The sequence below is a fragment of the Vigna unguiculata genome, chromosome 6 (assembly GCF_037176805.1).
Source record: "Vigna unguiculata cultivar grain cowpea cultivar isolate G323 ecotype 2 chromosome 6, ASM3717680v1, whole genome shotgun sequence".
NCBI lineage: Eukaryota > Viridiplantae > Streptophyta > Magnoliopsida > Fabales > Fabaceae > Vigna > Vigna unguiculata.
This window is the reverse complement of record NC_140797.1, coordinates 48,266,839-48,290,809: the sequence shown is the minus strand read 5'-3', so window position 1 is coordinate 48,290,809 and position 23,971 is coordinate 48,266,839. Positions and strand designations below refer to the sequence as shown.

The window sequence follows — 23,971 nt, the reverse complement described above, 5'->3', positions numbered from 1 at the left end:
TTATTCATTCTCGTTATTCGCCAGACATTTTTTTATAACATCAACATTGTTAATTTGACAATTTTACTGACATTACATTTGTTGATTTCTTTACTTTTGAGAAAGTTAATAATAATGACAAACAAAAAGGAAAAGACAGAGAGGAATGAAAACTAAAAAAAAATGAATACCAAAACTAAATACTTATACATTCTATAAAATATTAGTCTAATATCTTAATTTAATTTTAATGTCTATAAAAATGTATAGATATCATCATACATAACTTTTAATTTCTTTATTTAAACAGTTTTCAATGTTTGATAAAATTAAAATAAGGATATAGTTAAAAACATATATTATCTTCAAATTTTAAAAATAACACTTAGAAAGTAATTTTTTTTTTTCAAAAAGTTACTAATGTATATGAACTTTGAAAGAGAGGAAGTACACATTGAAAAGGTCATTTTGGTTAATCAAATTCTCAATTCATTGTCCTAGACATTTGTCAACATTTTCATAAGAATTCTAAGAAGCATTAAACTTAAATGGATTGATGTAAGGTAGGGAATTTCTTCGTGCACCCCATATTTTCGTTTTTTACCTCCATATTTTTGTAATACCCATTATACCCCTATTCTATTTATGGTTTTGATAATCTATAGATATTCAGGATTTTACTATCTACATTATAAAAACTTGTTTTTTAGATTATATAATCCGTAATACAAAATTATATTTCGGATTATACAATTTATAAATTTATAATGCAAATGAATTATGAAATAAAAAACTTACATTCCACATATTTTATTCGTGATTTTAATTTTATTCCTTACCCTTCATATTTTATGCTTTTTTTAATTTGTTTTAATGGATATTTATGAATTTTTTTTAGGATATACGTAGAAGAAGATGATGGGGTGGAGTTGGAACAAGAAGATGGGTGGAGGTGGGAGAAGATAAGGTAGAGTTGGAAGTGGAAGAAGAGAATATAATAGACATGATATAACCTACTTTTGAAAAACTCATACTTTAAAATACATTCAAAATTTTTGCATATATAATAAAATCATTAATTCCCTATTATAAAGAAGATTATGAGGATGAGAAAACAATAAATAAAAAAAACAATTCAAAGACGATTCTAATAATAATTTTCAAATTAAACACATTTATCTAATTCAATACGCCATTTTTAAAAATAAAAAATGAATTATTTTAAAATTACAATACTTAAAAAGGCAACTTTCAAATTTGGGACTAAAAATATTTTTAAACTTAGAAGATTAAAATTTTATTTTTAAATTTTTGAAATTCAATTTTGAGTGAGTAAAAATCATTTAAAAAAACGGGTTAAAAATTCTTTTTCATATGATTATTTTAAAAGCATATATTATTATCAAAAAAATGTATTTTCTGAAATTAGAAAAATCTAAAAGAATTTTTTAATTTTGAGTTATAGAATAAAAAATATACAAGTTTAAATAATTAGAAACATATTAGATCAAAATAAAAAATGTAATTAATTCCCAAACATGCAAATGGAAGCAAGTTCTAAACACTAATAAATTAAGGGCGCCTTTTCCTTACACCTCCAATTCTTCTTCAATACTTCTCAAATTTACCATTTTACCCCTAATTAATTTGTGGGTGGCAGTGGGTAAAAACGGGTGGAAGAGCGGTAAATGATATTTACTGCAACAACTATTTTGCTTATCTGAGCTGCATCCCCAAATTATTTCGATAGATTCTTTCTTGTCTCTGTTTCTTCTCCATTATGAATGTGGCCCCATTTATGAGTGGTCCCTTCATTTTAATTTTCTTCTCTGTGCTTCATTCTTTCCTTGAAGGTGGTCCCTAGTCCGATGTTTGTGTGTTCAGTTACATTAATTTTATTTTTGAAAGCTCTCCTGTTTATTCTCTTCTCATTCTCACTGTGCTTCATTCTGTCATTGAAGGTGTTCCCTGTCCGAGGTTCAGTTTCATTCATAATTTTTTTTGGAAAGCTCTCCTTTTGTCTTCTCTGCAGGTTATCCTTCTTCCATAATGTTTTGGAATTTGATTTGAATGGTTGGAATGTTAATATCATTTTTGTATTTTCTTTTTCCTTTTTATTATGTGAAATGAATTTCGTGATACGTTTCAAGAGAAAGCGAAATGAATTTCAAAAACCGTTTGGTAATTTTTTTTCCAGAAACGGAATTCGTTTTAGAAAAGTATGAAACAGATTTTGAAATCCGTTTCATAAGTTTCCATGTTTTTTTGATGAAATGGCTTTTGGGATCCGTTTCATACTTTTTTGAAACGGATCACGAATTCCGTTTCACAAATTTTAAATTTTGTTCAAAAAACAGAATATGTGATCCGTTTCAGAAAAGTATGAAACAGATCCCAAAATCCGTTTCATAAATTTTCATGTTTTCTTCATGAAACGAATTTCCAAAAAATATATATAAGATGAAAATATAACTTCCTTGATAATATTACTTTTATTAAATTATTTACTATGATGATAATTTTATTTTAAAGTAAAAATAACACTTTAATTCTTAGAATTTAATTATTTCCTAAAACCATTAATTTCAGAAATAATATCCACATTTTTTACGGTAAGAAATTCCTTTTAATAGTGTTGATAAAGATAATATTTTATTAAAATAGCAAAAAAACCCTTTTAATCTTTTTAACGTGTTCAAATATATTTTTTAATTAATGTTCTAAGGAAATATTTGGGAGATGAGAAAATTTCTAATTTACTGTTAAAAAAACTCAAAACGTTTTTTTTTTACATTTGATTTATCCTTTAAAAAATAACATTTTTTTTTATTTTCTAAGAATAGATTTGAGGAATATCCACACAAAAAAATTCAAATTTTTTGATAATATTACTCTTCTTAAATTTCTTTAATGCAATAAATTAAGTTTTTACTAAAAATAACACATTAATTTGTAGGATTTAATTACTTCCAAAGATTTTTTTTTTTAGAAATCCCAATGATCCCGTTTGGAGGTAGTAATCACGTACCGTAACAAACTGTTTTTAAGTTAAAAAACAACTTCTAAAATAATTTTCATGATTTTTTCCACTTTTCTTTGATTTCAAATTTCAGATTTGTGTTACCCCTTCTCCAATCCTTGCTCACTTTTCATTTCTCTGTTCCTTCATTTGGCCTGATTTATTTATTCAGTCATTAAGCCAAGCAATTGGTGGTCACACAATTAGGAACTGAGATGGTAACAAACACTCTTCCAGCATAAAGCCCCACAACAACTCTCACACGTCACAAGCAGAGGCAACTCTCAAGTCTAAGGGTGTGTTCCTTTGATAGGATGGATATGGTGGAGAGTGTGAAGATGAATTTGTGTAGATTTGGGTGGATGAATTTTTGTGTTTTTTTGAGTGGATTTAGAGATTAAAGTGAGTAGATTTGGAGATAAATTTTATGAAAGTTAGTGAAAGATTTGATTGATGTGATAAATAAAATAAATTGTAAAAATAGATAGAATTAGAAAGTTACCAAAATACCCTTGACGAAAAAAGAGAATAATTTTGTAATTTGATGTTATAAAAATAATTATAATTAATTAATACGCTTAAAAAAATATTAAAATTATATAAAATTTTAAAATAAAAAAATTAAATTTTTATGAATGTAAAATAATTATACAATTAAATTTTAAAAAAATTATAGAATTAAATTTTAAACTAAAGTTAAATAAAGTTAAAAAAAAGTTAAAAAATTAAAAAAAAAAGTCAAGAAAAAGGTAAAAAAAAAAAAAAATAGACACCCACGACACCGGTTTCGCGCTCCTTCAACAAACTAGGCACCGGTTACATAACCGGTGCCATCACCCCATGCAAAGCAGCACACCGGTGCCACCGGTGTCACCCCACAGAACACCTCACCACCAAACCGCACCGCCACAGAAAACCTCACTCACCACCCTCACTCCACCTCCAACACCACTCACTCCACCACCCCGCTGACCACCCTCTCGCATGCGAGACTCAAAAATGAAGGATAAAATGGGTAAAGCACTATTTTATTCGCTAATCCTCTCTTCAAAGCGCGGATTGAAAAATCGAGGAATCCCTTAAACCCTCGCTCTTAAATCAGCTGAATTCCTTCAATGGAATACCATATATTTGATGATCCGCGCTCCCAAATTCATTTAACAAGACCTAAAAGTCTTATATTATTATTCATTCATTCATTTTGAACTTTCTCCAACGCCAACGCAAGACGAATTAGAATAGACGGTGAGGGAAAGCCGAGCCAGCAACGGGAGAGTTGGTCCCCACTCCACTCCAATCATTCAATCGATCGCTTCGAACCCAAACCCTAGCTAGGGTTTCTTCCATCGGTTGATCCATCCATCATGGCAGAAGAGGTTTCTTCTTCTTCTACTACTGCTCCCGCGGCATCTGCTACTTCTCCTCTTGGTTCTAGCGTGATCTCCCTCGTGAACCGCCTCCAGGACATCTTCGCCCGCGTCGGAAGCCAATCCACCATCGACCTCCCTCAGGTCGCCGTCGTCGGCAGCCAGAGCAGCGGCAAGTCCAGCGTCCTCGAAGCCCTAGTTGGCCGCGATTTTCTCCCCCGAGGCAACGACATCTGCACTCGTCGTCCACTCGTCCTCCAGCTCGTCCAGACCAAGCGCAAGCCCGACGCCCCCGATGATGAGTACGGCGAGTTCCTCCATCTCCCTGGCAGAAAATTTCACGATTTCTCCGACATTCGCCGGGAAATTCAGGTGCTGAACTTTTTATCTCCACCCTCTGCGTTTGTCTTTTACATGTTTGTGACGCCGACAGCTTATCGTCATTGATTACTCGCTAGGTGATTACCGTTTTAGGTCATTGAATAAATAATAGTGAAGAAGAGAAGTAGAATATTGTTATCATGTTCGGTTCGCGTTTGCCTTGTATTTTGAATGACTATTGAACACTAGAGTTCTGCTTTCCCTTTTGTAACATTACTTTCGCTTGCCGGCATCTAAGTGGAAGGGAGAAGAGACTCCTTTAATAAGGAGGGTGACCCTTTCATTAATGTAGATTATTTTGTCTCTCACACTTTTTTTGTATCCAGTTTTCTTTACTTATTCACCCATTAACAAGATATGCACACACTTTGGCATATTAACCGCTACTGAACTGAGTTGAATTTGGGTATGATCTGATGGCTATCCGTGGTGCTCATGTGCGTGTATCGTGTTTGGCTTTGGTATTAGATGGCTTCCAATGCTCCAACAGTAAAATGGAATACATGGACACTTTAGATACTTGGTTCTTTGAAACTAGTATAATGGAGTATAATAGAATGTGTAAGTTAGTTGAATGAACTTTGAGGAATATTGATTGCTTGACAGTCGTCAATGTTTTTATCATATCTATCGGTGATACTGTTTTGGTTGAGGGTCCATTATCTACTTAAAGTGATTTCTGTGCTTTAAGCTTGAAATGTGGTTAAATTTGAGACATTAGTTGCATCTATATAGAATGTAATACCGTTGCTAGTGATGTGCTGATGAGTTATTGTGTACTAGTTTAATCCCTTTCATTTACCTTTATATATACATTCACTCTCTTTCTGTAGGCTGAAACTGATAGGGAAGCAGGGGGGAACAAAGGTGTCTCCGACAAGCAGATTCGATTGAAGATTTTTTCACCAAATGTTCTCGATATCACACTTGTAGATCTCCCAGGCATTACGAAGGTTCCTGTCGGTGACCAACCTTCTGATATTGAAGCTCGAATCAGAACAATGATCATGTCATACATCAAAACTCCTACATGTCTCATTCTGGCTGTCACACCGGCAAATTCAGATTTGGCTAATTCAGATGCTCTTCAGATGGCAGGGATTGCTGATCCTGATGGTGAGTTTTTACTTCCATGTGTCTGAAACTTCAATCTTTTCATACCTCTTTAACTTGATTTTTAAAGGTTCTTGTTTCCATTATAGGTAATAGAACAATCGGCGTAATCACAAAGGTTCGGTACACTCTTGTAACACTTTATCCGACACAATTGTGAAATTTGTTAAGCTTTTGCCTTGTTCTGACAATATTAGGCTCTTATTATTTGGAATGTAGTTGGATATCATGGACAGAGGTACTGATGCCCGAAATCTGTTACTCGGAAAAGTTATCCCCCTCCGACTTGGTTATGTAGGTGTTGTAAATCGTAGTCAGGAGGTAATGATGTTATACTATAGTTCTAATAGCTCTGTTTAATTACTTTGACCTGTGTGCATGTTCTTATTGATATTTTGTTAAAAGTATTGGTCATTGTTTAATAATACCGTAAATAAGGATACCTCGTAAATACAAATAACTAAATATTTGTAATTTGCTTGATTGATGTGGAGGTAAATATGAGTTGATTGCTGAAATATATTTTGGTTATTGTTTCATCATATTAGGATATTCAAATGAACCGGAGTATAAAGGATGCTCTTGTTGCTGAAGAGAAATTTTTCCGAAGTCGTCCTGTAAGGAAGTTCTTATTTGTAGTTAATAGTCAAGTTCTTTTACTTATACACGCTTACTCATCCATTTATGTTATTCATAGGTATACGGTGGTCTGGCAGATAGTTGTGGTGTTCCTCAACTAGCAAAGAAATTGAACCAGGTAGAGTCTTCATGACACTAACAACATGCATATTTATTGTTTATAATACTAACCTTATTTAAGGATTTCAAATGCAGGGTAAAAGTTTGGTTTTTCACACTTTTTCATTCTTTAATTGATACTTTATATTTAGGTTTTTTCTTTATACAAAAGCAGTCAAAATTGTCATAGTATATCCTTTATCTTTAGGAGGGAGGTATCAAAGAAATGCACTTAGTTATTTCACCTTCATTGTTGATTTTGATGGTGGCTCTTGAATTCTTCTTTGAATCATTTGTATCTTTTTTTGGAAGGGAGAAGAGGAAGGAGGGTTGAAAGACTGAAGTTTCTTTTCTTTTTAGTGCTGTGAAAGAATGAACTTTATTTTTTGCATGGGTCTGTAAAGGATAAGAGCATGGTAGTTGAATCGTGAATCGTATCGTGTATCGGAGAGCTTAAATTTTGAATCGTGAATCGTATCGTATCGTGAATCGTACGATTCATAAACATTAAAAAAATGTAACATATACTTAAATATATAAGATATATAAATATGCAAAGAGACAATTAATAACAAAACAACGTCATAGTCAATTTCACCAATGTATATATACCACATAGATTCACAATTTCAGCAACACAGCCTTCAAAAAACATTGTGGTTGCTGCCTAAGATTTCTTTAAGTATGGCTATATGCTACTAAACAAGTGTTGCATTATAGCCATCCAAAAAATAAGTGTTGTTGTTGCTTGGATCCTAAAGAACCTCAAAAAAACATTCTAGTCTAAATCATTCATATTTCATCATCATCATTTCCAAGATCTACATCACTTAAGTCATCTTCATCTTCTAGTGAAAGTTCTTCTCCTTCATTAATGTCTTCAAATTCCTCCTCATCTCCTACTACGGATTTTCCTTTTTTATTGGTCTTGGCATTTAAGTTTCTTGGTCCTATATTAGCAAAAGAAAAAGAAATAAAGTTTAGTTCTAGTTTGTTGACATTCAAATTTCAACTTGTGAATAGAAATAATTACCTCTCTTCCTTTTTTTATTTGGAGCTCCCTCTTCATCATCAAAGCACTCATGTATATCCATCCATGACGAATCAATAGGCAAACAAGGATTTTCTTTTTCTGTAATCCATTCATCATCTGATTCAATATCTGACAAACATATGGGATCATAAGTTTCCCCCTTCTCTTCTCTACTCTTTTGTCTCAACTCAAGTTGGAGATTGTACTTGACATAGACAAGAGCATTTAGTCTTTGTTGTTCCAATCTATTTCTTCTCTTAGTATGAACTTGGTCAAAGGTGCTCCAATTCCTTTCACACCCTGTTGCACTACATGTGAGACTCAAAATTTTCATGGCTATCTTTTGTAGCTCTTTACCTTCTCCTCCATAACTCTCCCACCAAAGAGCTATCAAAATAAAGAAGTATTGAATTATAATTTAATGTAATTAAAAATTATAAATCATATAAAAGTGGTAATGAGAGTAATTTCATTACCAGGTTGTTTCTTGTTTCTAGTAGCTATTGCCATGTGCATTCCAAAAAGCCCCTTAGCTCCCTTGAACTTTTCAAGTTGTTGATCAATTGTAACTCTTGTGCTAACATCCAAAACCATTTTTTCAAATGTTTCATATAAACCAATCAAGACCTCCCTATCCGGATTGAAATTTTTGTCATAGTGATATCTAACACAACAAAAATAAATTGATGACATGAGAAGAACGAAAATAAAGGTACTTGGTAGGAAAAATTTAGGTGAAATATGCATTACCTAGGATTGAGATAATAGGCTGCTGCATGGAGAGGCCTATGTAGTTGCAAATTCCACCTAGTGTCAATAATCTTCCACACTTTTTTATACCTTGTTTCTATCTTTTGGAAATTTTCAGCAATTTGCTCCTTTGCTCTATCCATTGCTTCATAAATGTATGGCATTGCTGGTTTTGCATCACCATCTACAAGCCTCAACACTTTTACAAGTGGAATCACACATTTTAAGCAATAGGTGATTGATCTCCAAAATCTACCATCACTCAACACCAAATTCATAACTTGCTTACCCTCACTTTTATTAGCATGTGGACTAGTAGCCCATTCCTCTGAAGCAAACATTGATCTAAGAGCATTCTTTTGTTGCTTAATACAATTTAATGTGAGAAAAGAAGTAGCAAATCGTGTGACAGCGGGTCTTGCTAATTCTCTTCCATTAGAGTAGCTTCTATACAAATTAAGGACCCATGTATGCCTATATATGTATGTGGTGATTTTCTTTGCATTGCTAATAGTATTGTAAAAGACTGGAAGCTCTCCAATATCTTCAAGAACCAAATCAAGGCAATGTGCTGCACATGGGGACCAAAATAATTTGGTTCTTTTTTCCATTAACATTCTTCCCGCTGCCACAAGGTTAGAAGCTCCATCAGTAACTACTTGGACAACATGGTCCTCTCCAATTTCCTCCACCATGCTGTCCAACAACTCAAACATTTTCTTCCCATCTTTAATGACATCACTAGTATCAATAGATTTCAGAAAAACAGTCCCACTTGGACTGTTAACAAGAAAATTAGTCAATGATCTTCCTTTACCATCCGTCCATCCATCACACATCAATGTACATCCCCATTTTTCCCAATCAGTTTTATACTTTTCTAGACCTTGTTTAACATTATCCACAGCTTTTTTCAGATATGAAACCCTTACCTCATGATAAGAAGGAGGTTTTAATCCTTTGCCATATTCTCCAACAGCCTTCAACATTTGTATAAAAAGAGGGCTCCTTACAAGGTTAAATGGCAATGCATTGCCATAAATACAGCTGCAAATTTCTCTGATTACATCTTCTCTATTTTTATATGTTGCATTGATTGTCATTTGTTGAAGATCATTTTTTCCCTTTGTCACCTCTCTTGATAAGTCTCCTCCACAATCAAAGCTGCCATCCTCTGTCTTTTTTTCTTTACCTTTTAGCATCTTCACAAATATATCTTTCACATCATCAGGGACACTACAACATGGAATAACATCTTTTTTTGTTCCAGCAAGGTGTTGCTTCATTCTTGCTATACCACCCCAACAAGTGTGAGAACAAAACTTGCATTTAACCTGTAGCCTATTTGGTGGAACATTGTCACAGTAATTCCAAGTAATGTCGGCCTCCCTTTTCGACTTACTCATGTTTGAAGTTCAGCAGCTGCACATATGAAAAATCCCCTACCCAGAACCCCACACCACCACAGAACCACCCCGCAACTACCACAAAACCACTGCACACACAAACAGAAGATGAACAGAGTAGTTCGCAACACAAAAACGCAACCACCGCGTGACCACCGCGCGACCACCAGAACCACCGCGCGACCACCAGAACCACCGCGCGACCACCACAGAACCACCACACACACAAACAGAAGACGAAAAGAGGCGTTCGCGAGACGAAACGCAGCAACCACCGCGCGATGACGGCACGACCACCGCGCGACCACCGTGCGACCACCGCGCGACCACCACAGAACCACTGCGCGACCACCACAGAACCACCGCACACACGAACAGAAGACGAAAAGATGCGTTCGCGAGACGAAACGCAACCACCACCGTCGACCACCGCGCGACCACCGTTCGACCACCGTGCGACCACCGCGCGACCACCGTGCGACCACCGTGCGACCACCACAGCACCACCTCGTCACCACCACAGTGCAAGTAAAGGTCGAAGTCGAGGTCGAGAACGAGAGTCGAGAGGTTCGTTAATGTTAATATGTTTGGAAGAGAGAGAGTTTCAATGTGAATAAAATAAAGGGGGGAAAATTTAGGGTTTTAAATTGGGGGTAAATTGGCAGGGGGGAAAAATTTAGGGTTTTAATTTGGGGGTATTTTTGTATCGCGAATCGAATCATGATTCTTACGATTCGCACCTGTATCGTACGATACGTTTACGATTCGGGAGTAAAAACGATACATCGAACGATTCGTATCGCGGAGAGGATGTATCGTATCGTATCGTACGATTCGTATCGTGAATCGTACGATACTTACTACAATGGATAAGAGTTTGAAGAGTGTATGCAAATAGCAAGATTAATACTAGCCTGGGGTAAAGGCTTACAGTGTCAAATTTGGAGAAAGAATATTGTTAGATTCTTCTTCGATAGAACTGAATTCTTTCAAATCCCATAAAATATTAAACCGTTATGGATTGATACTAAGATTGAGATTTCTGGTCTAATGCAAGCCAATACATGGTATGCACATTTACCTGTCTATCCTTTTGCAGATTCTAGCACAACATATAAAGGCTGTGCTACCTGGGCTGAGAGCACGTATAAGTACTTCACTAGTCTCTGTTGCAAAGGAGCACGCAAGCTATGGAGAGATTACTGAGTCCAAGGTTTGTGTTAATACTAAGTATGCCGCACATATGTTCTCCTTATTTTGTAAAAGAAGCGGCATTTTTTCTACTTTGGCTGTAATTATGCAATGCATTATTTATAAGTGTTAATCTCTAACAGGCTGGTCAGGGTGCACTTCTCCTGAATATTCTTTCAAAATATTGTGAAGGTACTTAACTATCCCAAGAGCCTAGTTTCTTATCTTTTATTAATGAAGTTGTGTTTTCTTTTTTTCTGTATTTGTTAACTGCTATGCCACATATTGTTACTTTTCCATGTTAAGCAAATGGTATCTTCAATTTCATTCTTCTTGAAAACAGCATTCTCCTCAATGGTTGAGGGAAAGAATGAAGAGATGTCTACATCCGAATTATCTGGTGGAGCACGAATCCATTACATTTTTCAATCCATATTTGTCAAAAGTTTAGAGGTATATAATTCTTCTGTATTTCCATATGGTACTGTTAGAAATGTCTTTTCTCATGCTACAATTCAATTAAAAATGGAAAATGCGGAGGAGGCTATAGTTAACTCATTAGCCTGTCAACCGTATTGGATTTCATGGATGGAGGCACTATTATCCTACCTTTTATTATTATTTATATATACTACGCATATGATATTAATCAAACATTGTTAAACAAACAAAACTGAATATTTGTGATTGTATGTATGATTTAACTATGAAAATATGTAATTTCATTTTTGTTGCTAAACAGATTTTCATCTTAATTTTGTAAATGATATGCTGAATGTTATCATTTTATTATTATGGGTTAAGCAAATGACAGACTATAATTCAGCAAATTCAGAGAAATAATGATTTTATTATAAGCACAGCATATGATGTCGAGTTGTAAGCAATAGGCAAAATGCGCTAATTCCTTGTGACTCAATGCTATCATGAAGGAGGTGGATCCATGTGAAGGCCTGACTGATGATGACATTCGTACTGCCATACAGAATGCTACAGGGCCTAAATCAGCATTGTTTGTTCCAGAAGTAGGTCTTTTTACCCAACCTTTTTCCTTAAAAGTTTGAGATAGAAATTATATTTTAAAATAAGAATATAAATTACATTTTAAAATTTTGGTTGGTTTTGTAAATGTTTCATAATAATTTGTGAATCCAAATGCATAAATATGTTTATAAAAAAAACCTACTCTAGAATAAGTTTATCTATTTATTTCCATCTCATCAGGTGCCATTTGAGGTCCTTGTGCGAAGGCAAATATCTCGTTTATTGGATCCAAGTCTTCAGTGTGCCAGGTTTATATATGATGAATTAATAAAGGTAGTGAAAGGTTTTTAAGCTTGACATCTCTCTTGTCTTGCATTATCAAGTATGTGCCTAAACAACACCCCTTCTCTTCAGATCAGCCATCGCTGTATGGTTACTGAACTGCAGCGATTCCCTTTCTTGCGAAAGCGTATGGATGAAGTTATTGGGAACTTTTTACGAGAAGGCCTTGAACCATCGGAGAATATGATTGCGCACATGATAGAAATGGAGGTGTGCTGAAATTTAACTTGTTTAAGTATAAATGTATACTCTCTACTTAAAATAGCTTATCAGAATTGGTTGTTGAGCCAAAACTGTGTCAATTACATAATACCCAAAATGTCATTCTTCATACTGCTTTCAGTTTCAACTGTAAATGAGTAGTCATATGTGACGGGCAATCTATTAGAGTGAATCATCAATTTCCTTGTCCATGATTTCTTATTCGAACTACTCAATAATTCCACAGATGGACTACATAAACACTTCCCACCCAAATTTTATTGGTGGAAGCAAGGCACTAGAAATTGCTGTGCAACAGTCCAAGTCTTCTCGGGCTGCTATACCAGTTTCTAGGCAGAAGGTATACTTATTACGTAATATGCCCCACATTTTCATGAGATATGTATTGTAATTTATGCAAGCCTTTCTTTACTTTTAAAATTTTCTTACCATACTCCCATAGGATCCTCTGGAGTCTGATAAAGGATCAGCCTCTGAGAGAAGTGTGAAATCCTGGTCTATTCTTGCAAGACAAGCTAATGGAGTAGATACTGATCCGGTTTGTAATTCTATATTGTTTAATTCACAATAAATTTTTCTTAGTGGGAATCTAGTTAAGGGCTACTAAATTTAGTATCTCGTTGTTATTACTGTATTCTTATTATATAAATGATAAACAGGGTGTCCGAGCAGCATCAGATGTTGAAAAAAGTGTGCCGTCTGGTAATTTACATGTGCTGTTTAATGTTTTGGTTTTTGCATTTATTTTATTATGGACTTGTTTTGAAGATTATCGTTTAGTTGTCCAATCTTTAGTCAAGTGATTTTATTCTCTGGGGGCTTTATTTTTATTTTGAGGCATTCATGATTTTAATGCTTAATATCTTTCAGGAAACACTGGTGGATCAAGTTGGGGTATATCATCCATTTTTGGTGGAGGTGATAGCCGAATGACCGTGAAGGAGAATATGGCTAGTAAACCGCCTACTGAACCAATTCACAGTGTGGAGCATTCATTCTCTATGATCAACTTGAGACAGGTTTGTGTACATGACACATTTATTGTCAGCTTGAGCTTGATCAATATGTTCTATAGGTATAAATTTCACAATGTTCTTCGGATTTTGTAGCCACCTCCTGTCTTGAGGCCATCTGAGAGCAATTCAGAGACAGAAGTTATTGAAATAGCAGTGACAAAATTGCTTCTGCGATCGTACTATGACATTGTCAGGAAAAATGTTGAGGATCTTATCCCTAAAGCAATTATGCACTTCTTGGTACTTTACTGCCTCATCTACTTCTTGCAATTAGAAATAAGTAGTTTCCTCAGCGTGTTTGATTGCGTTATTTTCTTTAGTTTGTAAAAATTGTTTAATGAAACAATTTTCAAAAGCAATTTGTAGACAGAAGGGGGAGAAGATGTGTGTAAAGAAGAACACGAATAAGAAGAAACTGATAATAGAAAAGTAAGAAAACCTAAACAACTCGAAGATAATCTATTTTTTTAATGTAAAAAATTAAAAATGCTGGTTTTAGAATATTTTTCAAAAACTATCGATTGAGTTGCTTTTCTTAAAAGAAACATAACCGAGTTTTATCCATTTTGTAATGAGAAAGCTTCTATTCCACTTTCTTTTATCCATTTTTGTAATGAAAAAGCTTGTGTAGACAGGTGTGTACACAATTTGTTGTGTGAACTAAACCAATAAACATCTAACAGTTATGGTACTCGAATTTATGCGAGTATGTAAATAAAATAATTCTATTCTGCACTGGAATTTCTTTGTACTTTTAAACTAAATGACATTGTCTACTAGATCTGAGGTATATTGTGTCTCCCACTGAAAATGGTGAGTGTACTCAAGAAGTTGGTTTTTATTGAGTAGACACCTACTTTTTTGCACTGTTGCAAGCAATATCAGTATTGTGATATCTCGTTTCTGAATTTAAGTTTGCTCAGCATTTCACTTTGTTTTTTAAGACGGGGTGTCCTATTGCTTATGCTCTTAATATTTGATTTGATTATGTACTATATGCTATTTATTTTCGAGTGGTTGACAATACTTGATTTTTCATGCATTCAATAAAATACTGGTGACTGTCTTTTTTACGAAATCATATCAGGTAAACAACACCAAGAGAGAGCTGCACAACGTCTTTATTAAAAAGCTATACAGGTAACATATAGTGGCTGTGGCATGCTAATTCATTCTGATGTATGCTTCTCTGACTTGGATTACTGCTTGTACTGTGTATGTTAAAATTCAAACCAGAGACAACCTGTTTGAAGAAATGTTGCAAGAACCTGATGAGATAGCCTTGAAAAGAAAGCGTTGTAGAGAACTTCTTCGAGCTTATCAACAGGCTTTTAAGGTTGATAGTCCTAGCACTTTCAATGGGCATTGTTTATAAAATTTCTGTATTACTTGGCATGTTAGTTATGTTCTATTCTATTTAAGTTGGTTGCTTTCTCATGTTACTCATCTCTAATTGGAGGTGTATGTTATTGGAAGTGGTGAGAAACTAATCGTGACACTTAAATCATATACATAAATGGCCAAAATTAAATTTATGTGATCAGTTGAAATAGTAAGTCAATTACAAGGGTTGTAGTTGCAACATGATGTGCCTTTTCTTTTATAAATTCATGTTTATGGTTGTAATATGATGTGATGCTTCTTTTCTACTCGCATGATTTATTTATGCGGTCCAAGATTTATTTATTTTATTTAGGTTTTCTGCCTAACCTAGCAACATATAGCCACTGATCTGATAACTGTATTACGTGTTTGTAGGACTTGGAGGAACTGCCAATGGAAGCTGAGACGGTTGAAAGAGGATACAGTTTGCCCGAAACAACTGGATTGCCCAAAATTCATGGATTGCCAACATCATCTATGTACTCAACTAGCAATTCTGGAGACTATTATGCAGCTTCTCCAAAGTACTCCAAGTCGAAAAGGTCTTCACATTCAGGGGAACTTCCATCACCGATGCATGTTGCTATATCAGATTCCAATGGAAGTGGAAGGCCATTCACGTCAGGCTTTTATCCCACGGTTGATGCATGAGCTGTACGTGACTTGAATGTGCTCACTGGTCTGTTGAAGAGTTAACCCAAGGCATTTTATTCATTTGATTACGCTACAACTTTCGGGATATAGAACTCTGCCTCCCGGAGCTGGACTTCATGAAATTACTCTATCTAACTAAAATGGTCTTTGTATGTTGGCCATTGCTTTCTTTCATAAGTTCACTTTTTCTCTCATAGCATTGGCATTTTTTACTAGGCTCCAGAGAAAGAATAATAGGAGCAGGTGATCTTTCACATTTTTGAGAATCGGCTTTCTATACATTCGTGTATATGAATTTGTCTTTGTTCGTTAGTCAGATTCAGATGTTTTTTCAAAAAAGATCGGATGAATTGCTATTTTGAAGTAATAGGACGTCATGGCTATATGAATTTGCAAGCAATATGGAGTTACCAATTTTAGTTATAATGTAGGTTTGTGACTGATATTACACTATTATTTATTATACCTATCAATGAAGAGGATTCTTTCTATAATTGTTGTATGACTGTCATTTATTTTTTCTATACAATTTATTATTAATTGTAGTCTTATTAGCATATCTCATCTTATTATTTTTCTATTTAAGTTTTTTAAATTTAATTATGTACTATAAAAAAAGGTATGATAAAATTATGAGAATTATATATTTTACAACTATTTATAATATATATTTTAAAATATATTCACATTTTTTATTTTAATAATTTTAATAATTATTTTTGTTTTATAATCTAAAGTGAGCGCATTGTATCCACTCTTATACATCTTAATCAGAAATGTAAATTCTACTTATTTGATGAATTTTGCATTTAATAGTAAATGATATTAAAGTAATAGAGAACATTAATAATATTTCTTAAGAACTACTGGTGAAGAAATTATTTTCCTTTTACCCTTGTCTCATTATTCAATGTTTTTGAAATTAAGCACATTATTAAACAATCATAAAAAAGATGCCCACAGAACATTAAAGTGTTGCAGAAGAAAACAAATCATAAAATAACTGTAAAATAACGATTACATCTTAAATTATTTTTAAAATAATAGGTGAAATAGGAATTAAAAAGATAGGCACAAAAGAGAAACACGTCATCATCTATTAAAGAAATACATATACAACGTTTGTGTTTATGCTTATATATATATATATATATATATATATATATATATATATATATATATATATATATATATATATAAAATAGTCAATTAATTTAGTTTTTGTTAATAATTTTTTTAAAACCCTTTTTCTTCGCCCGCAAGGAACTGCTGTCAAAATCCAAGAAAGTGTAACTGCCTCAAACCTTAGCAACAATAAACATAGCGTTAGAAGTGTAACTGCTTTTTGTGTTGTTCATCCTTCAAATTCTATAGCAGGATCAGAGTCGATATTCAGATTCTCCCTTCTTTGTCTTGAGTAAAATGCCTCGCCGTAGTGGTCAGCCTCTCCATCTCTTCCCATCCATTTTCTTTTGTTCGATTTTCTTTATTTTAATCAATCCTAGTTTTACAATTTCTAGTTTTCTATGCGTCTCAGTTGTTTGATTCAATGATTGTGCCCAGTGTTTTCTTTTTCTCCTTTTTTTTTTATGGTAATTTAATCGCAGTTTTTGTTTATAAATATTCTCGGTTCGGTTGGTGTATGTGTTTTTAGGTATGTACAATGCCGATGATTATTATACTTTGTGATATTTTTGTAAATCAATCTTTCTTAGCCATGTTTAATTCTGTTTCTGCCATGATATAGCCATATAGGATCGGGATCACAATCGAAGAATGCGTTGAATAAACGTGTTGGTGTTATTAATATTAGTTAAAAGAGATTGTTCTGGCCGATCAAATAGTATTTGTTTATTTATAGAACATGGTTTTTGCATTTCGATGCCCTTTTTCTGGTTATGTCAATCATATTGAGTTGTTGTTTATTATGTCTGCAGGTGGATCTGACCGTTCAGCTCCACGTCCTGCTCCACGGACAGGTCAGAATGAATACGCTAGTATACTTGGCTAAGTTTTGCTGAACCCTTAATAATATATAATGTATCTTTTGAAAGAAGATGTGGTTATTTAGTTTTTGTCTTGTTACTTTCTTATCTAAATTATTTTGCAGATTTGCATTATATATGAATTTCTTAATTCTTGATGCAGTTAACCCTGCTCCACCTCCAGCTCCTGCTCAGAATGGCAACAGTGGATCTCTCTTAGGAACCGTAGCTGAAGGTATGTCATATGTATCACTACGATTTTTCATCCGTCACATGTACATTCTGGTACTGAATTAAGTTTATTTTCCTTTTCATTTTCTAGGAATGGCTTTCGGTGGTGGAGTTGCTGTGGTCAACAGGGCTTTGGATTCTGCTTTGGGTCCTCGAATTATTCAACATGAAACAGTAGCTACTGGGTCTTCTACTGTCCCAGCTGCAACTGCTAACAGTTTTGGTAGTGATGCATGTAATCTTCACTTGAAGGCTTTCCACGATGTACGTTTCAATATGTTCTGGCTCTGTTCTTTTCTGTTGATAAATCCCCATTTTATTGTAGTAATGAAGTTGTGTTTTTGGTGGTAGGCTTAATTAAGGTTTTGTTTCTCTACTGTTTTCTAAAATTTGTTTGTCCTGTGAATACATTTGCATGTGTTTTCCTCCTGAACACATTTGAAAGCATTTCTCTTCCAATTGTTTCTTTTTTCTGGTTTCTGAAATACCTTTTTACAAGTAATTTTCAAAACTTGACACATTTTGTATGAGAAATTGATTCTTGAGTTGCATGAACTTGTTTTATAAAATAATTTAAAACTAACAGGTGAAACAAGAATCGAACATGTACAAAATCTTCTCGTATCTCTGTATTGTGTTCTATGTAAATGCAAATTTGTTTTGTATGAGAATATTACTGAAGGTGATGTTGAATTGCTTGCAGTGCCTGAACAGCTATGGGAGTGACATTAGCAAGTGTCAGTTTTACATGGACAGCTTAGCACAGTGCAGAAGGAACTCCGGAGCCACATTGAGCTCATGAAGAAGAACATGTTTCCTTCGTTTGTTTTGCCTTGCAATGCTATTACTTAAGACTTTGCACTACTTATTTTATTATAGCACATATTCCACACTAGTGCAGAATTGGATTTTTACCTCGTCTTATAGGCCTCGGTTGGCCAGGAACCGAAGCCTATAATGGCGCGGTGGCAATTTTGCAACTATTGGCAACTTTTATGCCTCGGTTCCCCTACAACCCGAAGCCAAAACCAGTGATAGGCCTCGGTTGTAAAAAACCCGAAGCCAAAAGCCCTGTTAGGCCTCGGTTAAGAAGGCCCGAAGCCAAAAAGGATGCCCAAAATTTCAAAAATGCCATTCTCGTTTTGACTTATAGGCCTCGGTTGTGAAAAACCCGAAGCCAAAAGCCCTGTTAGGCCTCGGGTGGTGGGGACCCGAGGCAAAATGGTGTATATGCCTCGGTTCTAAATTGAACCGAGGCCATAGTGTTTAATTAGGGCTCAAAACTGCAGCCCCTTTCTTCCTCGCGCGCTGCTCCTCCATTTCTCTCGTCCATTTCTCTCTGCAGGAGCAAAACCAGCGGCAGCAACAACCAGAACAGCCGTCGCGGAGCTGCGCGAGGTAGACGGACCCAAACCCGTCGTCGCCGATTTTCCGCTTGGGGTCGAAGTTGTGGGTAGCAGCAGCGAGGTCGTCGTAGGAGAAGACCGGGGGCAGTAGAGTGGCAGAGCGGTGGAGGCGGAGGAAGAGCGTGGTGGGGTCTTGCTGCGTGGCGGCGGAGGAGGCCTTTGATCTGGCGGAGCGGAGGATGGCGGTGGCTACTGAGATGAGGAGAAGCAGGGAGGTGATGGCGATGACGGTGCTGAAAAGGGCCATTTTGTTCGGTTTGAATTTGCGAATCCATGGTGGGGCGAGGGTGGATTGGGAGCGGTAGCCGAAGCAGAGGAACTTTTTGTTCTGGGAGGAAGAGTTGAAGCCGCAGGTGCTGTTGTTGGCGCGGCAGATGGTGCAATTAGTGAAGTAGGGAGAGTATGGAGAAGGAGAGGTTGTTGATGGAGATGAAAGAATGGGGGCTGGTACAGGTTATGTGGAAGGAGGGGTGGCCACAGCCTGGTGTGGAGGAGAAAGGGAAAGGAGGGTGAGAGGAGAACGGAGGACACGGGTTTGTGTTACTGGAAGAGCATGTTTGAGTGTTGCAGGGTCTGAAGAGGGAGAGGAAGAGGAAAATGATGACGATGGAGGATTTCGAATTTAAAAAAAAAAAAAAAAAGCAGCTCATATGGCCTCGGGTGGCACAGAAAACCGAGGCCAAAAGGTGGGCTCTATGGCCTCGGGTTCGTCTGAACCGAGGCAGAAGGGCACTCTATGGCTTCGGGCCTTAACCGGGGCCAAAAGCTGTGCTCTTTTGGCCTCGTCCCAATATGCTTCGGTTCGCAAACTGGTGCAGAATATGATAAACAACCGCTGCCAAAGGCCCTTCCTGCACTGGTGCCATTTTTAACAACCCGTGTTGGTAAACACTTACAAACTGGCATGAACCCGTTATGAATTTGTTCTACATTGCTAATTTATTACAAATAAATTATAATTGGTTTTGTCCCAAATTTGCACTGGATTGTTACCACATAGAATAAGAATTTTGAGTAACGAATGCTGGAATGTAGTGTTAGGTAAACTTAAATGTGGGTAGTTAGTAGTTGGAAGGTGTGTAGTTGGTAGTTGGAAGGTGTGTAGTTGGTAGTTGGAAGGTGGGTAGTTAGAAGTTGTTGTATTAATTGTGAGTTAGGTAGTAGTTATATTTAATGAATGTAGTTGAAGGGTAATGTCCAAAGGCCTATAAAAGGACCATGTAGTGCTTCATTTCAAGATACAACAAAATCTGAATACAAAGAGTGTTTATCTAGAGAGACTTGTTTGTCAACAAATTGGCATCAGAGCTTGAGAGCCTGAGTGTTTGAGTGAGTTAGAGAGTTTGATCGAGATGGCCAACTTAGCTAACAGCATGCCCCTGCCGAAGTTATCAAAAGGCGTCAGCTATGATAACTGGAGCCTGCAGATGAAGGCTCTCCTTGGTTCCCAAGAAGTATGGGAGGTGGTCGAAAATGGGCACCAAGAACCAGAGGATATTGGAGAAATGACGATAGCCCAGATTGCTACGTTAAAAGCAACACGAGCAAAGGACAAAACGGCTTTGTACGTGCTGTACCGAGCTGTTGATGAGTCCGGCTTTGAGAAGATAGCAAATGCTATGTCTTCAAAAGAAGCGTGGGATATTCTGGAGAAGGCATACAAAGGGGATAACCGTGTGAAGCAAGTTCGGCTTCAAACTCTCAGAGGCGAGCTTGAAAGGATGAGGATGAAGGAAGATGAAGGGGTTGCCGAGTACGTCTCCCGAGTTGAGACCGTAGCGAATCAGCTCGGTAGAAATGGAGAGACGCTGCCTGCTTGCCGAGTGGTGGAGAAAATCTTGAGGTCATTAACCGACGACTTCGAGAATATAGTTTGCGCAATAGAGGAATCAAAGGACTTGACAGCGCTCTCGGTGGAAGAGCTTGCTGGGTCGCTTGAAGCGCATGAGCAGCGGAGAAAGAGAAAGAAGGAGGAGTCCCTTGATCAAGCACTCCAAGCAAAGGCAACCATTAGGGAGAAGAAGGTTCCTTATACTCAGAACACTCGAGGCCGAGGTGGTAGAGGCAGAGGAGGATATGAAAGAAGTCAAGAACAGGTCGGCCAACAAAACTGGCGTGGACGAGGACAAGGTGGAGGTCGTGGTGGTAGAGGCCGAGGAGGTCATTCGAACAACTCAGGAGTTGAGTGCTTCAAATGTGGTAAGTACGGTCATTTTGCTAAAGACTGCTACTCAGGAGTCAAATGTTACAATTGTGGGAAGGTTGGACATTTCGCGAAGGATTGCCGATCTGAAAGCAAGAAGGAAACGAACTTCCTTTCTGAAGACGCTGAGGAAGAAGGAATATTGATGATGTCCAGGAGATCAGGTGCCGAGCTAAGTCCGAGTTGTTCTGACAACTTAGTTTGGTACCTTGATACAGGAGCAAGCAACCACATGTGTGGGGACGAGAATCTTTTTAAGGAGCTCACCAAAGTTGACGCTGGACACGTATCATTTGGAGATGCATCAAAGGTGGCAGTAAAAGGTCGGGGTAAAATCTGGTACCTACAGAAGAACGACCAAGTTGGAGAAATCAGAGATGTGTACTATGTACCCGATCTCAAGAGCAATATATTGAGCATGGGCCAGCTGATGGAGAAAGGCTACTCGGTTTTGATGAAAGATCGAGTACTATACTTGAAAGACAAGTCGGATCGATTGATTGCCCGTGTAGAGATGAAGAAGAACAGGATGTACAAGCTGGACTTGAAAATAGTCCAAGAGAGGTGCTTGAAACTTGACGTGAAGGATGAAGCTATGATGTGGCACTTCCGGTTTGGCCACTTGCATTTTGGTGGACTAGCTGAGTTGGTGAAAAAGGAGATGGTGCGAGGACTCCCGACTGTGGAGTTTGAAAAGAAATTCTGTGAAGAGTGCGTGCTCGGGAAGTATCCAAGGACCTCATTTCCGAGGACTGCCGAGTACCGGGCAAAGGAACAACTTAGATTAATTCACACAGACATTTGTGGACCAATTACCCCTTAATCTTTCAGTGGAAAAAGGTATTTCATTTCTTTCATAGATGATTTTTCAAGAAAAACATGGGTGTATTTTTTGAAGAAGAAATTCGAGGTGTTCCAAGTGTTTAAAAGGTTTAAAGCAATGGTTGAAAAGGAGACAGACATGCCTATCAAATCAGTTAGGTCTGACCGAGGAGGCGAGTTCATCTCATCCGAGCTCATGAAGTATTGCGAGGAGCAATGAATAAGGAGATTTCTGACAACACCATACTCACCCCAACAGAATGGAGTAGCTGAGAGGAAAAATCGAACCATACTTGACATGGTTCGTACAATGTTGAAAAGCAAGAACTTGCCTAAGGAGTTCTGGGCGAAAGCAGTGCAATGTGCCATCTATGTGCAAAATAGATGTCCACATGCTAAGTTGAACGAAAAGACACCGCAAGAAGTCTGGAGTGGAAGAAAGCCGAGTGTGTCTCACCTCAAAGTGTTTGGCAGCATTGCTTATGGTCATGTTCCAGCTCAACAAAGGACCAAACTTGAAGATCGGAGCAAGAAGTACGTGTTTATTGGGTACGATGAAAAAACCAAGGCGTATAGGTTGTTCAACCCAATAACAAAGAAGGTGATTATGAGCCGAGATGTTCAAGTTGATGAAGAGAGCGAGTGGAAGTGGAACAACGCGGAGAAGGAGTTTAGAAGTTTGGAAGTAGATACACCACCAGCTGTGAGAGATCATGAGATCTCTGATGAAGAAGATGAACCTCTACAGCCTAGAGCACGAAGCTTGCAAGACATATACAACTCGACTGACGAAGTACATGTTGTATGTTTCTTGGCAGATTCGGAAGACTTGAACTTTGAAGAGGCCGTGCAGGAGGAGAAGTGGCAAATTGCAATGAATGAAGAGATCGGAGCAATCGAACGCAACAACACATGGGAGCTAACCGATTTGCCCAAAGGAGCTCGGCCTATTGGCGTAAAGTGGGTGTACAAGAAGAAAACAAACGCTGAAGGAGAAGTTGAGCGATACAAAGCTCGACTCGTAGTGAAGGGGTACAAGCAAAAGGAAGGAATAGACTATGATGAAGTATTCGCTCCAGTGACGAGGATGGAAACAATCAGGTTGTTGATTTCCTTAGCAGCTCAACACAGATGGACAATCTTGCAGATGGATGTGAAGTCAGCATTTCTGAATGGAGTCTTAGAGGAGGAAGTATATGTTGAACAGCCACTTGGATACATGCGAAGAGGCGAAGAGAAGAAAGTGTTGAGATTGAAAAAGGCACTTTATGGCCTGAAGCAAGCTCCACGAGCATGGAATGAAAGAATCGACACTTACTTCAAGAAGAATGGGTATGAGCAGTGCCCTTATGAACATGCTCTTTACATAAAGAAGAAAGGAGAAGATGTGATGTTCATTGCCCTCTATGTCGATGATCTTATCTTCACAGGAATAATGCTGAGCTAATTGAAGCATTTAAAGAAGTGATGAAGAAGGAGTTCGAGATGACCGACTTAGGTCTTATGAAGTATTTCCTTGGTTTGGAAGTCATTCAAGGGAAGGACGGTATCTTTGTGTCGCAGGAAAGATATGCTGAGGAGGTCTTAAAGAAGTTCAAGATGACAAGTTGCAACCCGGTTTCCACCCATATGGAACCTGGCACAAAACTTTCTAAGTATGTAGATGGAGACCGAGTTGATGCGAGCAAATACCGAAGTCTGATTGGAAGTCTCAGGTATCTTACAAATACCAGACCAGATTTAATG

At 36.8% G+C, this 23,971-nt stretch overlaps 3 protein-coding genes and 1 long non-coding RNA gene across 4 annotated transcripts; 3 read left to right on the top strand and 1 right to left on the bottom strand.

Annotated features, from left to right (window-relative positions):
• The first annotated feature begins 1,701 nt into the window (after window positions 1-1,701).
• Window positions 1,702-3,293, top strand: LOC146885951 (uncharacterized). The gene is made up of 3 exons (XR_014995868.1): window positions 1,702-1,832; window positions 1,941-2,011; window positions 3,171-3,293. It is a non-coding gene; the product is annotated as an uncharacterized LOC146885951 (long non-coding RNA).
• Window positions 3,294-3,937: 644 nt separating this feature from the next.
• LOC146885949 (dynamin-related protein 3A-like) lies at window positions 3,938-16,072 on the top strand. Its single transcript, XM_085674848.1, has 20 exons — window positions 3,938-4,737; window positions 5,580-5,862; window positions 5,949-5,977; window positions 6,079-6,180; window positions 6,408-6,476; window positions 6,557-6,616; window positions 10,886-10,999; window positions 11,121-11,169; window positions 11,321-11,430; window positions 11,910-12,002; window positions 12,202-12,294; window positions 12,376-12,513; window positions 12,752-12,865; window positions 12,968-13,063; window positions 13,185-13,227; window positions 13,396-13,544; window positions 13,635-13,781; window positions 14,629-14,681; window positions 14,778-14,877; window positions 15,300-16,072. Exons 1-20 carry the CDS (start codon window positions 4,363-4,365, stop codon window positions 15,573-15,575), a joined length of 2,493 nt encoding a protein of 830 aa, XP_085530974.1. The 5' UTR covers window positions 3,938-4,362; the 3' UTR covers window positions 15,576-16,072.
• On the bottom strand, window positions 7,299-9,825 carry LOC146885950 (uncharacterized). Its single transcript, XM_085674849.1, has 4 exons — window positions 8,381-9,825; window positions 8,107-8,294; window positions 7,631-8,017; window positions 7,299-7,547 (listed from the first exon to the last, which is right to left on the bottom strand). The coding sequence occupies exons 1-4, from the start codon at window positions 9,784-9,786 to the stop codon at window positions 7,390-7,392; spliced, it is 2,139 nt and encodes a 712-aa protein (XP_085530975.1). The 5' UTR covers window positions 9,787-9,825; the 3' UTR covers window positions 7,299-7,389.
• Window positions 16,073-16,815: 743 nt separating the features above from the next.
• LOC114188221 (uncharacterized) lies at window positions 16,816-18,707 on the top strand. The gene is made up of 5 exons (XM_028076787.2): window positions 16,816-17,016; window positions 17,516-17,557; window positions 17,727-17,798; window positions 17,886-18,058; window positions 18,498-18,707. Exons 1-5 carry the CDS (start codon window positions 17,001-17,003, stop codon window positions 18,594-18,596), a joined length of 402 nt encoding a protein of 133 aa, XP_027932588.1. The 5' UTR covers window positions 16,816-17,000; the 3' UTR covers window positions 18,597-18,707.
• The last annotated feature ends 5,264 nt before the right edge of the window (window positions 18,708-23,971 follow it).